This window comes from Strix aluco, chromosome 3, assembly GCF_031877795.1.
Source record: "Strix aluco isolate bStrAlu1 chromosome 3, bStrAlu1.hap1, whole genome shotgun sequence".
In the NCBI taxonomy this organism is placed as follows: Eukaryota; Metazoa; Chordata; class Aves; order Strigiformes; family Strigidae; genus Strix; species Strix aluco.
This window is the reverse complement of record NC_133933.1, coordinates 69,350,496-69,366,700: the sequence shown is the minus strand read 5'-3', so window position 1 is coordinate 69,366,700 and position 16,205 is coordinate 69,350,496. Positions and strand designations below refer to the sequence as shown.

At 37.7% G+C, this 16,205-nt stretch overlaps 1 protein-coding gene across 1 annotated transcript in view; it reads left to right on the top strand.

Annotated features, from left to right (window-relative positions):
- Positions 1–16,205, top strand: part of EYA4 (EYA transcriptional coactivator and phosphatase 4) — a 156,052-nt gene that overhangs the window by 112,495 nt on the left and 27,352 nt on the right. The window contains exons 7-11 of the mRNA XM_074820719.1: positions 4,819–4,885; positions 6,797–6,939; positions 7,106–7,249; positions 8,251–8,330; positions 8,701–8,866. Of these exons, the coding sequence (XP_074676820.1) occupies positions 4,819–4,885; positions 6,797–6,939; positions 7,106–7,249; positions 8,251–8,330; positions 8,701–8,866 (600 nt within the window). The remainder of the gene's footprint in view (positions 1–4,818; positions 4,886–6,796; positions 6,940–7,105; positions 7,250–8,250; positions 8,331–8,700; positions 8,867–16,205) is intronic.

The window sequence follows — 16,205 nt, the reverse complement described above, 5'->3', positions numbered from 1 at the left end:
CTAAAAAATAGCTTTTCTTTTTCACTCTGTTGTTACTCTATCCTTTTATTAGTAATGATTACAGATTATAAAATGTCCAACCATATATATGATTTTGTCATTGTTGGTGAAATTTTATCAGCTTCTGCCATGGATTTAAGACATCTGAGTTGGATTCCATGTGTAAAACATGGCTAAGGCAACATTTGCCTGAAGGGGTGCCAGAAATTGTAGCCTCTAGTTCGGGTTTAGATAGCTAAGTAACAGCTTGATTTCCCCAGGTGCCACTCACCCGTTAGCTTCCACTGACTTCAAAAGAAGTGTTGAGATCTCTACACTTCGAAGATTTAGAAACAATCAGTGCCTCCAAAAAAAGGCAGGAATTTGAGCCTTACACAATGATTTCTGTCTGTTAGCCACCTGCGTACTCAAAAGAAATATGAACCTGAGTCTCAGTTTAGGCCACAAACTCAAATATTAAATGAGCATGGTCATTCACAGTGGGAAACTAATAGTCTGCCTGACCGGGTGATGTGCAGTCTTCATCATCAGAGCAAGACACAGAGCTGCCTTGATAAAGCACTGAGCCTTTTGTAAAGAGTAAATCTGTTACTTCCACACTCGCCTTTTACTGGTACTTGCAAATAGGACAATTTGGATGTCTCAGTTATGTGGAAGAAGTGCTAAAGAACAATAAAAATTCACTAAAAAAGTATTTCTCTGACTTTTCAAGCTAACTGGTTATTTGGGAAGTTTAATGGGTTGCCAAAGACAATAAATACTGAGTAGTAGAAAAGATGTCATTTCAGACAAACCAGCTGCAATTGAAAACAATGCATAATGAAGCCAAACACTGAACAGTTTGGTTTTTGCTAATAATTAGTTACATACATGTGTTATTCCCAACTGTGACAAACTGATAATGCTAGTACTTTCCTGCAGCTTTCAGAGCACCTGTGAGCTCATTTTGTGAGGATACCTAGATATACAGACCACTAGCAGGGGTATCACCTGCTCTGTCTTATACAAGCATAGATCAGAAGGACTGAAACATCCTTTGTGAGTAGGGAAGGATTTAGGTATGTTATTAAATATTTTATGAAATGAGACATGAGTGAAAAGGGAGCTTCTGGTGCTGAGACACCTTTGAGAGTCTGCCATGCAGAAATCCTCTCCTTCAAATATTCTACCCATTAAAATTGATTTCCATGCTCCAAGGGCAATCAAAACCCATGACATGTCCTGGAGTTGACCAGAAGGCTGAATAAACCCTGTGGGGTGTAAAGTAGCCAGCTCTGTCCCTAATGACCAGCTGTAACACAGAAGGTGATGGTCAAACAGACTGTGCGAGGTATAGGGCAGGAGAGACAGATTAGGCTTCACAGGTAACTGTGATAAACCCCAATTTTTGGTTGAAAAGTTGAAAAGTAAAGCACATAGGTCTCTTGAATTTAGAGTGACAGTTGCCACAGTGGCCTTGCCCCACCCATTGGGCAAGATCCTGCTCAGGGCTGCCGCTCATGTGTTGCATCTCACGCTCAGGGCTCCAGTTCCTCTGTCCTGCAGAGCTGCCCCTGGGAGAAACTGTACCTTTTAGCAAAGGATTAGCCAGGTGGAGAGTCACGTTGCACACCCCTCCTCCTCCTCCTTTTTCTTCAAAGAGTGACAGTTGGTAATTAATATCGGTATACTCAATTTGAAGCTTTGTGGTCCTGCAGCAGACTCCCATTGGGGTGGGTATTCACAGGATGTGGAGAGCTGAACAGCCTTGAACTGAGCATTTTCATACTCTGCGAATTTGCTGCAGCTGCTGTACTGTCAGTGCATACATTCTTATGTTTATATTGCTTACAATACTGGATTAATTTGAGAACTGTTTATCATTTTAATGGAGCGGAGAGAGAGACATTTGAAGTTCTCACCATCCTTTTAATTAGTATTTATTACACATAAAAAGGATATAGAAAACAATTTTTGAAGGCTACAAAGGCAAAGTTAGGAAACACCACTGCTGTATAACCTATGTTTGGTCCCCTTATGTGTAGACATTGTGATTTGTTATTTAAGTGAGATCCTTTTAACCTAACCTCTTCGCACAAAATTTTCCAGATGCGTAATGAAAAAATACAAAATTCCAGTCTGTGTTAATATACTGAACCCAACATATGCTGTCAGAACAGTTTATGGTTGTTTAAATTCTCCACAGCCACCTTGGCCAATTGAGCTAACAGGGTAACTGGTAGGAGGTGGCTGTCAGCTTCTTGTCCCCTCTGTGTATCAACATTAGTGGAATATGTCCTCAGTGCCATAGTGAGACTTTAGAAATCAAGGGTCTTATACCTGCCCTGAAGAGCATTCCTCTGGTAAATTCAAGTAGTGAAGTCTTAGAAATATTTGAATTTTTCAGAGAAGAAACAGTTTTGATTTTTTTTTTTTAATACAAGCAATGTCAAACACTGTTTATCTCCATTCATATAAATGGCTATATAAAGTAGCACCTTTATAAAAACAATAACAACCTGCCTCTACCATCTCCTCCATTGCCAACAGTCCTGAGAAGTAGGGTTGGGAGACTATCCAGCAGTGAAAGTTGTTTAAATTTGATAACCCTTAGAATTACCATACCAATCTGATCTATGAGATACAGGCATAGTCCACAGGCTCTACGCAGTCATAATGTTGTCTTGTGGTAGGTCTTACACCCTGTGTTTCTCAAACATCTCACAGTCTAAAATGTAGCGCACAAATTGATGAGACAAGCTACCAAAGAAAGAGTGAAAGGAACAGACTTTGTAGTTTGAAAGGTACACAATTTACTTTGGGGGCACTTGCCTCTTTTTCTCTCTCTTCCCTACAACTGGTAGTATCATGAGGGAAATTAAAAAAGGAAATTTAAAACAAGATACATTCCAAAAGTATTTTATTTTCTTGTCTGAAATTATAAAATAAGGTATATGCAGAAAGAATTAAAAAGCAGGCAGGACAGTTTTTGCTGAAAAACATTGGTGATTTAAATGAACAGTAATTAATTTTTTGTAGTTTACATCAGATGTGCTGTAATGGTAAATGTGCTTTAACCAAACTGATTAATCAAGTGATGTGTCATCCACCAAATGATCAGACAAAAAGTGGAGCAGTATGGGCAAAAAAGATCTGATAAGCTGATAACGGATCATGAAATATCCTTGCCCTGAGAATCACTAAGGTCACTCTGTTAGCTATTGCTTGTCTTTAGAAAGGTTGTAGGAATACAACAGGGAAGACTAATTACTCTTCAAGCCTTAAATAACTAAGAGCATCCTTTAGAGTTCTATGGACTGGTTATGTGGATATATACAGCTATAGGTTCATCTAACTCTAGGAATAGCTGTATGCACACTTAATAGATCACTCCGTGGGTTGAACTTAAACCACAGAAAGGCATTCTCAAAAAAAAAAAAAAGAATATCCACACAAAATTAAATTCAGCAGATTTCCATCACAGACAAACCCTTAATATCTTTTCAAACAGCAACTCTTTTGTGAAATCTGGTGGCATGTGTTCCAAAAATTATTATCCAATTCGTCTTTATTTTCAAGTTATACTCAACTGCACATTTAAAAAGGAAGCTAATTGTTTTTCTTCTACTGTATTTTCCTTTTAAGTCCTACGTGTTCTAAATGCATTTAAACTAGCTTTAAAAATATGAAGTTCTGCATATGTTCAAAGCAATAGATCTCAAAGACGTTAATTAGCCTTGGATGTAGAAATATATCATGTTTCATAAAATAGTTAGAAAGCTAAACCTATTTGTCACTTACATAATTCTGAAAGTTCATTTCTACTACCACTACAAACAACTCAAGAAGAGGGTACACTTTGAAGTACAACTATGATTGATTAGACTAAAGAAATTCCAGTGCTTCATTGTGTACTACTTTAATCTTTTGAAAAGTGAATGAACAGCAGATGGCCTAATAAAGACACTCTGTATGTTTGCCCAGTATGGATTTGCTCTGAAGGGATTGGTTCAACACTTCAGAGTACATATATTTGGAATACATCTGTCTTCATCAAGACAGATGGCTAAAGGAAAAAGAAACTTCCAAACACTTGGAATTAATCCAGTGTGAGCACCGCTTCTGAATGAAATTTTAATGGGATATGACTATTGTTCTGTTAGGTTTCTTGGAAGAATGCATCTGTCAATTGTATAGACATACACAATTTTGATGGCTACCGGATAGGACTGCTTATGCTTACTTTTTAAATAAAAATATTATTAGTGGATATGTTCTAATTGGCCTGTTGATAAGGAATGGTATTCATTTTCTAGTAGTCAATCTGGTATCTTCCATCACCTAACCTGGCTAAAATTAATGATCACCCATATAAAATGTATTTTTCCTATCCAGTATTAAAATTAAACTTGTTAATGTGAGACTTTAAAAGTATGTGTGTGTTATTTCAATCCCATGCAATACCATATGTTAAATCACAAGGTTCTTTTTAATTACCAATTTTAATACAACTTACAAATTTGAAAGATCTGTGATGTGTGGGTCATGGATGATGTATGAAATATACGCCTCTGCAATATACTCAGAAACATGTCAGTCAAGCTGAAAAAGCATGACACACCCATACCAACCAAAGAGTTCAGTATGATGATGAATGATTTGGGAGTTTTTTTAATTTTTGTATTAAGATGTTGCAGTTCAGGTGACATCTATGTTGTTGAAAAGCTGTCCATTTCAATAAGCTTCTCTGCTAATATTGCTGCATTAGTATTCAGACTGTTTGACTGTATTGGTCTCATGATGTTTCTAACTGCTGTCCTCTTGTTTTCTGTTTTTCAGTAATAACAAGTAGTGGCTACAGCCCAAGATCAGCGCATCAGTACTCTCCACAGATATATCCCTCCAAGTTAGTGTCTGCACCTTTTCTAGTCTTTTATAGGGAATTGACCTTGGCTGTAGGCAGTTCTGTGGTTTGTTGCAAACAAGTGTTCATCAGCAGAAGAAACAGGGAGAAAGCAAAATACTTAAGCCTCAGTACTGACTCCATTATAGCTCTTTCTCTGACTTTTTTTTCCTTACGTGGCTGCAGAGTAAGATCCTGCTCTGCGCAATATTGCTGCACAAGATATATCCTTGAATATCTGCACACAGAAAGAAAAAATCGGACTATTACATTCTCAGACATCAGCATCTTAAAAGTGCTGACAATGTATACAGACATATTTTGAAGAAGACATTTTATATTTAGAAATCACAATTGGGTGTGCAAGATGCGTACTGAGGGGTAACCCTGTCACAGACACTCCCAGTGCCAGCATTGCCAAATGCTTCCAAACATTCCACAGTCATGAACCACCTTTTCCTCCTCCTTCTCCAATATCATAAGATTTAAAAATCAAATAAATTGGATTAGAATTTAATCTCTTTTTTTTTTTTTTATTTCTAAGCCAATGGGCGTTGTTAGGAATAAAAAATTTCTTTCATTTATTTTTTGAGGAAAACAGACTCTTGGGCAATCACATGAATCCAGGAGTGGGAACTTCAGGAAAAAGCACTGAAGGTGTTATATGAAACTGCTGCAGTTGGCAGTCTATTGGTCCCACAACCAGTGCTGTGCACAAGGGTGCTTGATTTCAATATGCCATCTATTTGTTTCCATATATTTGATACAGCTACCTGTGTGACTCTGATACAGAGAAAACATTGAAACTGTAGCTGATTAGGCTTTTTCAAGTTTCTTTGACAAATTTGCATTCATATCATGGTAGCTAGTATTTACTGATACAGAAAGTAGGTGCCTGAACTACAAACAGCCCTCATTCCACCTAAAACAGGTTTTGGCAAAATATATCAGATACTTTTGGCCAAATATATTACAAGGTTTAATGTAAATTTTAATCTACTGTTATAATTTATTGGCATCTAAATTAATGAGTAATCCTTTTCTGATAACTGCTGCCAACTGTACTGAACTAATTAGAAAGAAAAAATTTAAAAAATTAGAATCTGAAATTTAGTCGTGGCTTTTAATGGCCAAGTTTCAGTTAGCGTAATTCTACAGTGTTTATTCAGCTCTTGGTCCATAAAGTCTTATTTGACTTACAAAACAATCCAAGACAAATGTTTCTCTGTATTCTTTTGCAACTCTGGAGAGCAAAAATTTTAAACTTGATTTTATTCAATCTCTCTATAAAACCCCAGTATTCATAAATAAAAGACCATTTTTATTTCCATTCTATTTCCCTAGCCCATATTTTCCAAACGTTTAAAGCCTGTCTGGTTACCAAAATATTGCCATCAGTATTTTTCATGCTGCTCTCAATGGGCACGATCCATCTCCCATTTAAGCCAGAGGCTAGATGTCTGTTGAAGCAGAACCGTACACAGAGGACACAATGTAGTAGCTTTAATGTTCACCTCTGTATTTCCTTTATTCTTCTAGTCCAATTTTCCCTCCACTGGATTAAAAAAGCATAGGGGCTTTTCTGATTCAAGCATGCTGATCTTGGCTGAAAGGTGTCAAGTCCATATAAAGCCATATAGCAGTGGCACAGTCCACCTAGAGCTGGACACAGTAGCTTGAAAACTAAATTGTAGATATGGGACAGCACAAAATATTCACCGTGCCCTGGGGAATGTGAGACTGAGTGGTTTTCAGCTTATTTCAGTGGGGGATGGAATAAGTCCCAGAAGAGGAACAGTTGGCAGAATAATGAACTGCCTTTGGACATCTTTAAACCTTTTTCTTTACTTTATTGCTTGAATCAACATACAAAGTATTTGTTGCCACAGTAATGCTATTTTTCCTAATATTTAGGCCCTATCCACACATTCTTTCTACACCAGCAGCTCAAACAATGTCTGCCTATGCCGGACAAACCCAGTATTCAGGAATGCAGCAACCAGCGGTCTATACAGCCTACTCACAGACAGGACAGCCCTACAGCTTACCCACTTACGGTATTTGACCTCTTATTACTTCACCTTATGTAGAAGTAAGAGCAATGCTGATGTGAATGGTTTTTGCTTTTGTTGTTTGTTTGCTTTTTATATTGTTTTTTATTTTATTTTTCCAACTGTAAGAAAATATTTTAAAGAATCAGTTGAAAATTAATTTCTTATACAGATTTGGGTGTAATGTTGCCAGGCATCAAGACAGAAAGTGGGCTCTCGCAGACCCAATCACCACTGCAGAGCGGGTGCCTCAGTTACAGCCCAGGGTTTTCCACCCCACAGCCAGGCCAAACACCCTACTCTTATCAGATGCCAGGTGAGTAGCCACCACCATCAGGGCTCATCCCATCATGCTGTTGCTGATGGCCCCCTCTTCCTTCATATTTATGATGTATTTTCCATTCATTTTTGTGAATTCCAGCAAGTACGTTTATCATTGGCAGCTACTTTTACCTGTAAAATTTAAAGCTAAGTATTTTTTTCCAGTACTTATATGCATATATGTATTCATTTTGGTCATCTGTTAATTTAGATATGGTCATGTAATGCAGTTCCCTATTTTCACCTTCATTCTTTTCTGGGGTGAAATCACATGGCAGGACTGGAAGCATTTGTTGTATTTAGTAGCGTAACCAAGTCGCTTTTCCTTGTTTCCATGTTTCTGAGTATGACATCACTTGATACTTGTTTGTCTCTGGATTAACATATTTTGCTAGAATTTCTCCTTCATTCATATTTATTCATTCATTTATTATCCAATTATTAATTCACTTATTACCCTTTGATCATTGATAACCTGTTTTATTTGGATAATTTTTAAGCTTCTTATACAATGGTTAATCTTTGAAATATTATGAATTATAATATAAGTCATCTGACTTGTGTTGAAAACAAAGACATGCCTCATTGCAGATCGATTAAAAACACCTGGACTGCTGAAATATTGTTTGAAAAGTTTTTTGTTTCATAAGTGAACATACGCTAAAGTGTTAGAACTAGAAATGAAGGCGAAAGAGAAAAACAATATTTGAGGAGAGGTGAGACACTGCAATAAACTGAAAAATGCTTTCTTGATCAGTGCAGTGACTTACGGCCAATACCTTCCTTGCATGGTGTGAAGAGCAATGTATGCCTGTATGCGTGGAAGTAGCATTTCATTTCTTTTAAAGTTTCATTACAATATTTCGTAGTTCGAACAGAAAATAAAAGTTGTTTGTTCTTCTGATTCATCTGTATGTTAACATGGAATATTGTATTTGGAATTTTATTTTGATTCACAAGCAAGTTCTCACAGTTAATTGTATTTTTTAATTTTAGGTTCTAGTTTTACACCATCATCTACTATTTATGCAAACAATTCTGTTTCAAATTCTACAAACTTCAGTAGTTCACAACAGGTATGAATTTTAACATTTTTGTTTGTCAATTACAAAAGGATTTCTATAACTCAAATGATAACATGTCATTTTAATTTACATTTGTTATGTTGAATTAGGCTCACTGTGATTCAATGCTGTTTTCTGTGGAAAGTGATCAAAATCCCACTGGAAGTCTAGATGCATCTTTTGACCCTTAAGTACTTTACCAACCTCCCTGTAGTCTTCTAGTAAATAACCTTAAATTAAAAAATGTTATATATCCTTAAATTAAAAAAAGTCTAAACCCTCAAAACTCTTACAAAAATCATGTCATCGTACACTTAGAAATACTTAATGGAAAAATCACTCGTTACTCTACTTAAGTACTCTGCTGCATTTGCTGTTCTAGGATTATCCATCATACACAGCTTTTGGCCAAAATCAATATGCACAGTATTACTCAGCATCAACATATGGTGCATATATGACCTCAAACAACACGGCTGATGGCACTTCATCATCATCATCAACGTACCAGTTACAGGACTCTCTCCCTGGCCTGACTAGTCAACCAGGTACAGATCTACATTCAGGTGAAAACAATTTTTGTATTTTATTCTGTACTTGTATAAACACAAGATTTTCATATCCACCTTGTTCGAATATTGACATTTTAAGTTCATGCCTTTCAGAAAACTCTATCATACAAACCAACCAAAAAAAATCTTCTTTTTTTGCTTAATTAGGAAACCTGACTAGTTTGTTTGTTAGTTAAGTAAAGCTCTTTGCAGACTGAGATGGTTGTCTGTGGAAGGAGGAGGCCTGAAAAAAGCTACAGCAGTCTGGTAGGGATCTGTTAGTAGCAAAACCAACCATAGAGTGATAAACCTTTAGTAAATTTTGAAATAGAAGTTCAATGAGCTCTCCTATTACTGACAGCGGAACATTACTGTATCTACCTACATGTTCTGAAGTATTGCTGTAAAGAATTTAAAACAAGGTATGGTTATTCATTCACTTATGCCCCAGTCACGCTAGCAGGAGTACATGGGCTTTATTCAAATGTATACAAGTCGTGCTGGCTAATTCACTAATTCAGGTAACTAAGAATAGAGCAGTTGGTTATTAGCACAGGTCTGTCTTAAAAAATCGTGTTGAAGTAGTTGAAGTTGCAGCAAGAAGGTTCTCTGGAGACACGAGGAGATGCGATTTCCCTGCCCGACCCTGCCCCCTCGCGCGCAGCCACCACAGCACAGTGTTCTGCTGCACAGCGCTGGCCTCAGGGCACCGCTGCTGGGTGATGGCAGCTCTTCATTTTTTCTCATTATCGTTATAACCCAGTTCACAGTCATTTACCTGCTCCATTCTACGTGTTCTGAAAACACGAATGTAAATATGGATTTCTGTCTTTTTTTTGTTTCATGATGGATTTCTAAGTTCCTGAACATCTCACCGATGTATTTTCTCCCATTTAATATAAGTAGGACTAAAGTAAAGAAAAGTTAAAACTGTGTATTTGAAATTATGCATAGTATACGGCAGAGCTATGAAAATCTTGGTGGGCTAGTTTAGGAATTCCCAGTCACAGTCAGAGGAGTGTGGTATCCTTACTGGGTGAACACAGCCTGCTTTTTCATGCTCACTTTCCTGTACTGTTTCTATTATACAGGAATTTCTTAAAGACCTAGCTCAGTGTTATGCCTACTAAGGCTGAGTGTAGCATCTATGGGAGAGATTATCAGTTGCCAGCTGCCTGACTCAGCGTTGCTAGACCAGTCTCTTCCAGGGACACTGGCTTCACTTGTGCAGAGTGGGTAATGTCTGCCTTACCAACAGACTGCGAGCATTTTTAAAAAAGACTAGCAAAATGGGTTTTGGATTAGGCTTTGAATAGGGGGGAAATGGGCTTTAATCACAAAATCGACTTACTGCATAAATATTCCTGATTCTTATCCCTTAACAACTACAACATCTCACTGAAAAGTATAGTAGAAAAACTAATTTATTATAATAATGAATTTGTACAAAGGAAGAGTAATGCTGTGTAGAAGAGTATAAGCAGGGCCTCATACTTCATATAAACTGCTTAAATTTACTAAAAACATTGGAATTTTAATTGCATGAGTTGAAATTTTTCCTTGCCAGCTGTTTTCCTCAGGCTGATGTTTAAAGCACATTCGCATGCATACATGTGCACACTCATGTTTATGGTGTGGTATGGAATGGATATGGGAAGATACACATTCCCTTGGTTTTTGGTGAAAGTAAAACATTATTCAGTAGTCTCAGAATGCAAATTTAGGAAGAAAAAGTTAAGAGGTAACTTGAAATCGAGTGAAATTTCAACAGTTGCAGGACACCCATAACAGACACAAATCATATGTAAAGTATTTTTAAGAGTGTGAAGAGTACTCACAGCTGATGTTTTGATAATTAAGCATGTTCTGTGTACTTCTCTTTGTTCCTTTGTTGTTCCTCCATATTTTTGAGAAAATCAGTGTTTCCTATATAGTCTGTCCCTTGTGTATCTGTGTTTCCTAGAAATGCTGTATAAATCTATCATGTATTACAAACTCGCTTAGTATTGAATAGCATTGACAAAAGAAAGAAATCTTACATAGCTTGAACAAGTTGAAAAAATATCGAAGACTTCACATCTATGAAACAGTAAGGATTTTCTAATTTATGGGTTGTTTAAGCATATGAACTTGTTTTCCTGTTTAGGTTGTGCATCTGAATTTACAAATCTGCCCACACACTCCTTATTTCTGTGAAGTGTTGCACTGATCATGCGACCCTCTGCTGAGAGTGCAACACCCACTTTGCAAATACATGACATGCCTGTGCCCTTCTGTGTCACTGTAAAAATAAATTTCCATCCATGAGGTGTAGTGTCTTGGAAATCACTTCAGATACAGTAGCTCATACTGCAGAGCTTTAGCACTCACCATGTTCACTTGCTGTCTTAACAGGCCTTTATTACTCAGTCCTTAAGACCAAAACCTAAGATTAAACACAACAAGGCACTTCACTCTTCTTCCATCTCTGCTAGCTATTAATTCAAATAACTAATCAAAGGCTCTAGTACTCTCCACACAATTCTTGTTTTCATAATAAAGCCCCATCAGATCAAGAGTTAATATCAGTTACAGTTTTATTTATTGACTGAGTAAAGAAAATGAGATGAAAATTGAAATAGACTTTACTCTTTCTGCTACTCATAACAAGCAATAACACATTACAAGCCAGGAAAAAAGAGATTTGTAATGTTGAAGGCATCTTCTGGCTGCTCTTTCTGCTAAGAATATGTAGCAAAAGTCAATCCATAAGGAGAGTATGGAGGGGTGCAGAAGTTCATCCATCCAACATCTGTGTAAGGCTCAGCTCCTTACCCTTCCCATGGACTTCTCTTCCGTTTGTATTGTGCCTGCCCTACATTAAGATTTTTCAAAATGCGCTTGTTACCACAGAGTATCTGTGAGACAAATAGGTATCTCCTGGGGCACTTCATCTCATATTGGGATAAGTTGGGAGGATCCTTAAGGGATTCTGCTTCAAGAGATGAGTACATTTGAGTATATTCGATGACTACATAAGTGCATTTAATCTAGGATGGATAAAATTCTAGCAGAAGAAATAGGTCTATAGGGAGCCTGGGTAAAAGTTTCATGTTTAGGCACATCACTTTCATATGTCCAGAGTTAGGCGAGGTGATCTCATAGAGTATTAGCTCCAATTCTGTTACTGGGGTGCAGCAGAGCTTGGTCTCTCCTAGTTTGGTACCTGAGCATGATGTAAATGGTATGGAATAAGGGGTGGAGAATGTGCTGGGTTTGGCTGGGATAGAGTTAATCTTTTCATAGCAGCTGTTATGGGGCTATGTTTTGGATTTCTGCTGTAAACAACATTGATAACACAGGGATGTTTTCGTTATTGCTGAGCAGTGCTTACGCAGAGTCAAGGCCTTTTCTGCTCCTCACCCCACCCCACCAGCAAGGAGGCTGGGGGTGCACAAGGAGTTGGGAGGGGACACAGCTGGGACAGCTGACCCCAACTGACCAAAGGGATATTCCATACCCTATGGTGTCAGGCTCAGCATATAAAGCTGGGGAAAGAAGGAAGGGGGGGACGTTCGGAGTGATGGCGTTTGTCTTCCCAAATAACCGTTATGTGTGATGGAGCCCTGCTTTCCTGGGGATGGCTGAGCTCCTGCCTGTCAATGGGAGGTGGTGAATGAATTCCTTGTTTTGCTTTGCTTGCGTGTGTGGCTTTTGCTTTACCTATTAAACTGTCTTTATCTGAATCCATGAGTTTTCTCACTTTTATCCTCCGATTCTCTCCCCCATCCCCGCAGGGGGGAGTGAGCAAGCGACTGTATGGGGCTTAGTTGTCAGCTGGGGTTAAACCACGACAGTGAATTCACCCTTTGCTGCTTCTCCAGAAGATGGCATTATGAAAAACAGTGCAAAGGTCTATATGCAGACTGTGCCCACACCTCTTTTCTCCTGGTTAAGTAGCACAACTGTATTTTAACAGGGAGGAGTGGATATTCACATCAAACTGCAGATGGGAAACAGTGTTCTGGATATAAAAGTCCACCTCCTTTTTTAACGGTTGTGCTGTAGCTCCTTGTCCTCTAACTGGAGCTGCTGCAAAGTCTCCATGGCACGAAAGGCTTCATGCTGGACATGAACCAGTGTACGAGTATGTGTATGAACATCTGTGAGAAAGTGGTCATTCTGTGTTCTGGTTTTAACATTTTCCTCTTGCTTTATTGGATCTCTGATGCTGCTCATAGTTCCGGTGGGAGAAGGCTATGAAGTGTATTTATTAGGCATGTGTTGAATATTGGAAAAGCTCAAAAATTTCAAACATTGCAATAAAAATTACTGTCTAATATGAGCTGCAGTAGGAACTCTTCATGAGGGTAACATTTTCAGTACGCTTTGGTACTAGAATCTCTCACATTCTTTTATGTTACATGGCTGAATTTTTAATAAGTTTTCCTTTTATCAGCATTGATCTAATTTCTAAAACAAACAGAGAATAAGAAAATGCAGTTGCTCTTTTAGCCTGCTGTTGGTAAAAAGCAAATCAAGCAATTAAGCCTACAGTTGTTCAAAAAAACATGCACTACTGACTTCTGCAGTTCTAAAATAGATGCATACCTTGCATTCAAGTAAGAGACAGCTGCTCATTCTGATTTAGAGATTAGTGTAATGAAATAAAGTTGGCTTTAAATATATAGAACTTACAAGGTACAGTGATTAGTTACAGTACTGATTAATGGATCATGTACAGTTGAACATGACTTAATGCAATCACGTACAGTTTTGACCCAAGCAGAAGCTTGGGGCAACTGGTAATGGCTAACGCTAAATGAAAATTGAAGTTATTTCAGTTGTTAGATACTTTCAGAGAAGATTTAGAACAGAGCTTTTTTTAATATTTTTTTTGGTAGATTAGAGTAAACACAGTCATTGGGAACAGATGTTTTCGTACATTACTGTAGAAATGAGTCTTGATTTTGTTGTAAAATGTTGAAATGTTATAAATATGAAGACTTGTGGTAAGAATGTAAACATCCATCTTCACATTTAATTTTTGCCTTTTCATTTCTTGGGTTTTGTTTTGGGATATTTTTTCCACTCTGTCAGAAAAATCTAGGAAATTATATTTTCTTACAGAACTCTTGCATACTCAGAACTTTGAAGTCAGTGTAAGTTTTTGCTGCATGAGGATTCTGGTTATGAAACATCTTTTTGTACATTTGTACACTTTCCAAAGTATAATTTGCTGTTCTTCTTATGGAGAAAGAACTAAGATAATGTGACCTTATTGATCACTCCACTGCCTGCAGTGTCCTTACTGACATCAACACCATGCTGGGAATAGAAATGATTAGTCAACAAGAACTCTCTCTCCATTCTGTAGGGACAAAGAAAAACCAGCATGGGAACATTATTCATTAGATACTATTATTCCTGCTCATTTCTTAGCAAATAAGACTTTTGGCTGAAGAGAAGCTACTGTAGAATGTATATGATCCTTATCCAAATCAGGACAGACCTACCTAAAGTGATATCTGCAATAAATTCTCAAATTGCAGCTTTGAAAATCTCTTTTTAGCTGCTGCCTGAAAGTTTGTCTTTGTTCTGTACAAGCAGAGAAGCACATTGGTTTTTGCAACGTTGAACTAACATCACCTAGTCTGAGAAAAAAGTAGTAGCATCTTCTTCCAGGTGATAGCAGAATAATTTGAGTACTTTCCCAGGAAGTGAGAGACACAGATTTGGTTTCCTCCTGTTTCATGGAGGATTCATCACCTTTCACTTGAGGGTACAGGGATGTAGATTCTTGGTCATGAAAATATGTCTTTATACTTCATATATCTGTCATTCAGTCAAAAAAACTAGTGTGTCCTGGAGAAGGCAGTGGAATGTAGATATGTCCTTCTTCAAGTAAATGACCTTATCAATAGGCTTGGGAACTTCCTTCTTGTTCTCCCCTTTCCTTGAATCTGGAATTCTTTCTTCACAATGTCTAGAGCTCCCATTCAGGAATGTGACATTATGGGCTTAAATCTTATTCTTCCAAGAAATACAACAGTATTTTTGCAGTCAAGATATATAAATATATCTTCCCAGTGTATTTATTTTAATAATCTTCTGTACATGGTTCTCTGTAAGATATAAATAAATCATAGAATAGATTAAGAATTTAACTATTGTGTTACATTATGCACAGACCCTTAATTGAGACTGCAGTCTATTTTTTCTTCTTAGAACTTGCTAGACTAGAATTGTTTTCTTCTTTGTTGTGGGGGGAGAATGAGATGAATGACTCAGGGAAGATCACAGAAGCATTCAGTCATTCACATTGGAAGGGACCTCTGTAGGTCTTTTGGTCCAACCCGCTCATGGATGAGCCAACTTAGATCATGTTGCTCAGGGCTGTGTCCAATTGAGTTTTGAGTATCTTCAAGGATGGAGACTGCACAGCCTCTCTGGGGACCTGTCCCAGGGCCTGGCCACTCTCACAGTGAAGGATTTTTATCTTGTATTCAACGGGAATCTCCCTTGCTATGATTTCTGTCTGTAGCTTCTTGTCCTTTCTCTGTATACCTCTGTGAAGGGTCACTCAGCCTTTCCTCCTGTGTTCTCAGCCCCTTAACTGTCTTGGTGGCCCTCACCTGGAGTAACTCCAGTTTGTCAATATCTGTCTTGTATTTGGGAACCCAAAAATAGACATTTTTCCAGATAATGGTCTTGCAAGTTAAGAACAAAGTAGAAAAATCACTCTCCTTGATCTGCTGGCAACTTTCTCTGTTGCCTGGTGGACTTTGGTGACCTTAGTGATGCTCCTTTGTAAAAATGAATAATGTTCAGATTCCAGCTCAAAATCAGGTGCATCATAGATGATTCTTGGTTGTACCAAGTGTAAATTTATCCTGCAGATGTGTCATCATGAGCACTTTTAACAAACATTTCCAAAGTGGCCCAGAAACACACAATTACATGCAGCACAAAGACTCCCTTGAATGAAACTCTGTAGTAGATGTCAGATATAAGCTGTACCCTTTTCTTCTTTAATGGAGAAAAATCAAATAACTAATGGGATAGATGATGAAGGAGGATTTATGTCATTTAGCACTCAGGAACATAGCCAAACTGCATTTATTACTAGCGGTTTTAGAAGGGCACAGAAGGTACTGTGTTATGAAGAAAAGGATATTTTCTGTTCACTACACTGTGTCATAAAAGTACTTTGTAAGGGGAAGTTAGCTACTGGTTTGTGATCACCTCTAAAGCCCTTTGTTACCAGCAAAGTAGATTAATTGAGTAAGTTAGGGATAGACCTGAGTGTTAAGAGCAACTACGCCATGCAGATCAAAGGTCCTTCTAGCACATATTC